Source organism: Hydra viridissima, unplaced genomic scaffold (genome assembly GCF_058129835.1).
Source record: "Hydra viridissima isolate aposymbiotic clone 2 unplaced genomic scaffold, HvirCarnegie_v1 scaffold_1, whole genome shotgun sequence".
Classification (NCBI taxonomy): domain Eukaryota; kingdom Metazoa; phylum Cnidaria; class Hydrozoa; order Anthoathecata; family Hydridae; genus Hydra; species Hydra viridissima.
In genome coordinates, this window is record NW_028324300.1 from 12,709,507 (window position 1) to 12,716,688 (window position 7,182).

Genomic DNA, 7,182 nt, shown 5'->3' on the forward strand with positions numbered 1-7,182 from the left:
AGTGGTATTTTTTGCAGTCTGATAAATAAAAGTCAAAATAGTGAATTTTTTCCAAAATTTGACTGATTTTCTTGTTAAGAACACATTTAACTAATCTCATGCAATAAAAAGCAATTAAAAAAAAAAAAAATATCGACAAAAACAAATACCGCAAAAAATACTTATTATACCATACCTCTCCATTTATTAACACATTGGAAAGCTGGAGTATTGGAATTATTGGCAATAAAATATTAATAGCTAGAAAATGCAGTTTTCATGGATTTTTTAAAAACCTTTTAGATTTTAACAAAGGCTGTACATATAAACAACTCTAACATCGTAAAAACCTTTGTTTTTGCTTATAATTCCCATCAAAAATTCCGAGGCATCTTTGAATGAAACCTAAACCATACTGTGAAAAGATAACGGAATAAATAGGTAAAGCCACACCTCTAACATTTTATCGCTTTTTTTTGGTAAACTTTTCAAAATACAACAGAATATGCACTGAGATTCTTAAAATACCTTATGGAAGAACGAATTTTCATTTTCGGAGAAGAAAAAAAAAAGACTTACAGGTGTTGTTAATATTACAAAAAAGTAATCGTTTTGATCGAAACAAAAGAAACAAAAAAATCGCATCGCTCCATGAAACAAACAAAAAAAGCTAACTTATATGCTAATTGAAAAAGCACTTCTACAAAATATTTAAATCAACAAAAAATAAGGTAATAAATAGTTTTAATGCAAGAAAATATTTGAGTGCAAGGAAATTATCACCATGGTTACGCAATTATAACATAGACACGAGACCTTTAAAATAATAAATTGTAAATAAAAAGTTGAACAAAATTTATCAGAAAATTTGATTTCTGAGAACTATTTCAGAGTACAAATTTATATTCGTATAATTTATCATCGGTGAGGTGTTTCATTAGTATGTATATATACACATATATACATGCATTTATACATCTATATACACACATGCATATATATATATATAAACATGTGTGTATATACATACATGTATATATCAGGTTAAATTTAAACAAACAGGAAGCGTTTTACAATAAGTTGATACGTAATGTAAAAAAGTTCTTCTACATTTTTAGCAAACAATAAAAGTTGGTTAACCAATTCCTCTCCTAGGTAATATTTCTTTAAGAAAATTATTCACTCCCTTTACTTTATAAAAGAAGCGACCACTGACCACATTAATTCGTTAGCGTTGGGTTTTTGTGCTTCGACTTCAGGATCCAACTCTAAAAGCTCGCGGACGCGCTTTGTTGCCAAATCATAATCTTCATCATTAAGTGGAGCAAATGCGTTTTCCAAAACGTCACTAGAATGCGCCAGATAGATCAGCGCTAAGGTTCGTTTGTCCATTCTTTGGGGGTCATTTACCCACCTGGAAAGGACAGATTCTTGAACTTTTTTTACAACTCGTTGTTTTACTGAAGAATCATTAACTGGATGGGTAGTCATGTCAAACAGAAGAAAGTTTTGTTTTTCAGTAGTAAGGACACCTTTCTCGACAAGATTTTTAGCGAGACGCTCGCGTACATTACGTAATTGGTAGCGAAGTTTAAGTGGATTCCACGTTTCACCTAAAATAAGAAAGATAAAGCTTCTAATTCTGTAAATGAAACTTTCTAAAACATTTTTTCATATAATCAGGAGGCCAAGATATGAGGGACAAGTTAAAAAATGTTTTTTTAATTATTTATTAAAGTTAAGATTTTTATAAATTTATTAAACTGAAAATATACTAAAATAAAATAAAATAGTTAGGTTTTGTTAACTTTACTTTATTCCAGGCAACAAAAATTTTGATAAACTTTAATTAGAAATATTTTTAAACATACCACTCAAAAGTTCTACCCAGGTAGGGACTGTTTCAGGTGGATCAGTTTCTTTGATGAGTTTAATTGCTTCATCCAAAATAACATCCCCTGTAGGTGCATCACTTAAAAATTGAACTTTTCGATTAAGAAGACTTTTCCTCCGCATACCATTTTTTTCCAAATCAATTCTTCCTCTAAGACCAAGTTCAATCATCATACATCCTCTTAAACCTGAGGATATACAGTCATTCCAGAATGATGTGTAGCCCTAAAATGCCAATTTAGTATCATAACAAAAGTCACCTAAGTTTTTGCAGCTGAAAATTAACTCACAACATCAGCAAAGAAGAAAATGGACCAATGAAAGTGTTTACAAAGAAAAAAAAGTATGGGTGCTTAAATTTTAAAGAGGAAATACTTATGGTATCAGACATGTTAAAATTAGGGATTGCTAGTATACGGCATACTAAAAAGTTAGTGTACAGTTTACCATATAGCATACCATAAAGTATACTGTAAAGTATAACATAAACTAAACTTTTTACTAATTGATTTTTTTGATTACTACTACTACTATTATGATTAATTTATTTCAGATCAGAGAATGCCATAGAATAAACAAAAAAAGGTAAAATAAAAACCCAGATATTATCTTAAAAAGGTGAAGAGCAGCACAAACAGCATGGTAAAAAAATATAACAACTTAACAAATTAAAGTTTTTACTAAGTAAATCTAAGAAACAAAGATTGAATTAAAAAAAACAACACTTTAATCATGGAAAGTCAATTAATAGACATGGTCCAGTAATTTAATTCATTAAGAAAATATAATTATCAGATTATCAAGTCAATCCGAAAATATTTCACAAATAAAAGTAAACAGGTATACTAATCTGTATACTAACTTTTAGTATACCAAGTATATTGTAAAATATACCGTAAAGTTAGTATACTGTATACAGTAACCAGCACTCCCTAGTTAAAATCTATTCATTTGAATATACTTTAATAACACTGTCCTCCAAAATCAATAAGGGATAGAAATATAAATGAGGGATAGAAATATAAATGAGGACTACAGGGGAAGACCCAGAGTTATCCATCTTTTCTACTTATGAGAAATTAGGAATATTTTCAGTAGCCATTAAATTTAAACATTTAAATTTAAGAGCTCAATAGTGCATGATAAAAGTGGCATATTGTAGTAATAGGTGAACACCAGTGCACAATGGAAAAGGTGAAAAATATAAAAAATTGTGAAATGGGACATCTGTAGGTTTTCCAATGTAGTTTTCCAATGTATTAACTAAATGTTGTATCATACAACTGTTTGCTGAAATCTTCTTTTTCTTATCAAGAATTTGTTAGCATTTTTTAAGAATAATGTTTTCATTATTTAAGAGTAACATAAACAAACAAGTTTCCTCCCTTTATTACCTTTTATTTACTTTTTAGTGTCTGACCAATAATTGAATTTAATTAACAAATCTTTTTTTTTTTTTTTGTAGTTAGGCTTTGAGATGAGGATTATTACATGTTTATCATAGTTTGGCTTTGAGATGAAGATAATTTTATAATTATAATTTTTCTATTTTTTTAAAATTTTATTTATATAAATTGAACAACTTTAAAACATATTTAAAAAAACTACCTTAAATAACATTAAGTATATTTATCAAGAAAGTTAATATAAGAAAACCACTTTTTCTTTTTTATTGATATGCATCAAAATATCACCATGCTGATACATGAATATACTGTTGATACCTGATATCATTAATGCTAAAAGTGATACAAGTACTAAAATAGAAAAGTGTTCTACACTGTATTAAAGTTATTTGGCAAAAATCAAATCAAAGCTTAAAATAGAATATTTACAACTATCTTGTTGCATGTATGAAAACTATTTTTGTAATTCTTAATTACGGTCTACAACTTTTGTTAAAACAATTTTTAACTATGTTTTCAACAGTTTCAGATTTATCATTTTGCAGTACCCATAAAAAAAAAATCATTTAAAAAACAACAGGTGGAAATCTTTAACAGCATAATAAGTATAGGTCTGATCTGAAAATATCAACAGATTGCTCTCATTTGAAAGCAAATCAATTTTAAATGAGAGCAAACAGGTACAAAATGTTTTTTTTTCACTAACAGCATTTGATAACTCCCCCCCCCCAAAAAAAAAAAAATTTCTCCTTTTGATGAAACATTTTTCATTATTTTGCGCTCATAAAAAAGATTAAAAAACAAAGTTAAAATATACATACTTTTATAAAACTAATAACTGCATTTAAATAAACAACACTAAATTTAGCCAAATTTACATTATTAAACTTAACTAAATTTAAAATAATTTAAAATAAAATCTTATCTAATGAAATGGTAAAATTTTTTTATTATGATTAAAAAATTGGCCCAGAATAAGAATTCACACAAAAAAAACTTAATTTAAAGAAACTCACTATTGTAAAAAATTACTTACTTCTTTATCTTTCAAACCAAGTAATAACACTTCCTCCATTATAGTCAATCGTGTTTGTTTATCTGCAAAATCAGACTCTTCATCTATATTTTGATCAGGAGAGTTAATAATTTTATGATCACCATCTGAAGTTGAAACTTCCTTAGTTGTTGATTTAGCATTACTCCTTTGAACAAGCCCAGCTGACCTTCTTGTTGCCATATCTTTTAAAATATTTTTTATTCATAAATACCACCAGTCCAGCTGATTTTTTATTTGTTTACAGCCAACACTAAGTATTAAGTGTAAATTAACAAAAGAATTATAGCTTTGAAAATAAAGACATATTCTGTTAAATTTAGATAAGAATAAACTTAACCTTGGAAGCTTAACCACCAAAAAAATTGGTAATATCCATTTTATGGTGTATTTTAATATTTTCAACAACTTTAACTAAACATTTAAACTATTATAGCCTCATGATGTACTTACATTAAGCCACCAGAAAACTATAGAGTATGTTAATCACATATGTACTTGCTTACATATATATGTAATTGTTTAAACACCAATATTTTCCCTTTTTTGTTTATCTTTTGTTGCATTAACAAGAGTATAGATTAATATATAGATATATAAATATTTAGAGTTAACCTAGTTAACAATTAACGTAGATAATACTTACTCAAAATGATACAAAATACCAAGACAGTAACACTGATATGGAATACAACTAATGGTGTATTGATATGCAGAGTTGGGTAATGCTTTAGTTAGTTCTGTTATTCTGTTTTAAGTTGATACACTTTATTGCCTTGGGAATAATACCTAATCCTTATTTTGTAAAAAAAATTTTTTTTTTAAATAAAAATTAGAGTTGATTAAAATTTTTTATACTTGTTACGTAGAGACTGTGTTAAACTATTTTACTCAAGTAAACTTGTTCCCACTATTTTTTATGGTTTTGTCTCGCTTTGTCACCATCTTTTTTAATTTTAGTAGCGTTTACGTTTTAATAAACCGGCCGCTGACCACAAATAAAGCATGTAATTATAAAATTATTTATTATTCACAGCGTAAAAATGAAAGAGTAAAAATTACAGAATGAACTAATAAAGCAATTATACTTGAAAAAACAAGATTAAAGAAAACTTTAACCTTATAGTCTTTTTATAACATTATTTGGAATCAGGTTAGAGAAAAGACATTTATACGTAAATGTTTTTTGTAATTCACATAATTTGTATTAATGAATCTAAAAAATATCATTTAATTATATAACTAATATATTTTAATTTAATGGCACTAAAAAAATTATCATAATTTCTGTTTGAAGACAACTATTTATGTCACGGTCTATACTTGTAGAACTTTTGCTTGAAAAGTTCACGGTGTTGACGTCAGCCAACGTAACTGTCGATGACGTATGTAACTTCCTACAGATTAATATCCCGTTCAAATTGCCGATAAAATGTCATCGGAGTTTTTTTTTTTTTTTTTATTCGGTCCCTATTTTTTTTAAAATTTATTTTACCTGCATTTGACACAAATTACCCAGGATTTCTAATCATGAAAAGTAAAAGATTCCGATGGCATTTTTCCGTCAGTTTGAACCTGGATAATCGTTTGTACTTGTATTTGAAAAACTCTTTATTAGTTCCTGGGTATTTCACAATAAATGGATGTAAAGAATTTAATCGCAAAAGATTAAGTCTATCAACATGACAAAAGATATATTACAGCTTTTGCACTATATATGCATATACATAACGAAGATGGAAAAGTTTTTAGATTTAATTGTATTTTTTTTAATTACGTTTTTCTACACTTCTAATTTTCAAGCTGCCATCCGGATTATCTCCGCATCCGCTTCGTCTTTTGAGTGAAATTTTCAGGAAATTTAATGATTTAAATGAGCTACAGTTTTGAGAGTACTGAATTTAAAATGACGGAAGAAATTGGAGAAATTAAAATTTTAGTTGAAAGTAGAAACCAGTCCAGGCATTGAGTTGACAAAATATCCAAAAAATCAAATAAATAGATAACTTGAAAACATTATTAAAAAAAAATTAAAGTCTGTTAAATGAAACGCTTCACACTAATGGCGATTTAAATACTCTATTAAAAACACTATTATAGTTTACCACAAAACAAGTTTTATTTAAAACACCATTTTAGTGTGAACGAGGTATAATATTAAACTAAATTGCTTACCCAAGAAAATTTAAAAGGAATCGGATCGCTAATGCTCTCGTCATCATTTATGTTCTTAACCATTGAAAAATGTTAAATATGGCCTGAAATGATTATTTTAAAAATAATGCAAATAATGCAAGTAATTGTAAAGCAGTAGAGTTCCAAGTAAACTTTGCGTAAGTTTTGCTTTAAGTTCAAAATTACGGCAAATCGTATTCACAAAACATGCGTAACTTTTTTCATAAGTTTAATGGTGTTCACACGAAACTTCTTAAGAAAATGCTCAGCTCGATTTAAGCAAGAAAAGTACACGGTAGTTTCGCAACAGACTATTATCGAGGGCATGCGCATTAATTTAAATCCGCTCTAAGGGTATTTTTTCACTAGCCTCGAAATCAGAACATTAAGTGGCTCTTAAAATCTTTAATAAATACCATAAAAATAATTTAAAACAGAGCAATTAACATCCTTATTGTTCTTAGTAAGTAAAGTGTACATCTTAGTAAGTGTAACTGCGTTATAACAAAACGTAGAACTGAAGCCTGAAGCTATAATCCACCTGTGAAGTTGGCCAATATTGTCTGTGCGAATTTTACCACTTTACATTTTATTCTAATTACAATATTTAGCGTAGTATTTTCACCAGCCGTATTTTCAAGCGAAGCTACCAATTTGGTTAGTACTTCGCTATTT

General features: G+C 27.8%; 1 protein-coding gene across 2 annotated transcripts; it reads right to left on the bottom strand.

Annotated features, from left to right (window-relative positions):
* Positions 1-561: 561 nt before the first annotated feature.
* Positions 562-5,307, bottom strand: LOC145187468 (Golgi phosphoprotein 3-like). 2 transcript variants are annotated; one of them, XM_090088601.1, is made up of 4 exons: positions 4,979-5,307; positions 4,315-4,585; positions 1,851-2,097; positions 562-1,592 (listed from the first exon to the last, which is right to left on the bottom strand). In XM_090088601.1, exons 2-4 carry the CDS (start codon positions 4,513-4,515, stop codon positions 1,168-1,170), a joined length of 873 nt encoding a protein of 290 aa, XP_089944727.1. In that variant the 5' UTR covers positions 4,516-4,585; positions 4,979-5,307; the 3' UTR covers positions 562-1,167. The 2 variants fall into 2 exon arrangements, with proteins under 2 accessions (XP_089944727.1, XP_089944720.1); XM_090088594.1 differs by lacking the exon at positions 4,979-5,307 and having other exon boundaries at positions 4,315-4,618.
* Between the last annotated feature and the right edge of the window lie 1,875 nt (positions 5,308-7,182).

What these genes read in the sequence shown, in the direction of transcription:
- LOC145187468 (XM_090088601.1), bottom strand. Translation starts at nt 4,515, where the DNA reads ATGGCAACAAGAAGGTCAGCTGGGCTTGTTCAAAGGAGTAATGCTAAA. An exon ending in TTGGTTTGAAAGATAAAGAA is followed by an intron (nt 2,098 to 4,314) that starts GTAAGTAATTTT and finishes TTGGCATTTTAG; the next exon opens with GGCTACACATCATTCTGGAA. An exon ending in CTGGGTAGAACTTTTGAGTG is followed by an intron (nt 1,593 to 1,850) that starts GTATGTTTAAAA and finishes TTCTTATTTTAG; the next exon opens with GTGAAACGTGGAATCCACTT.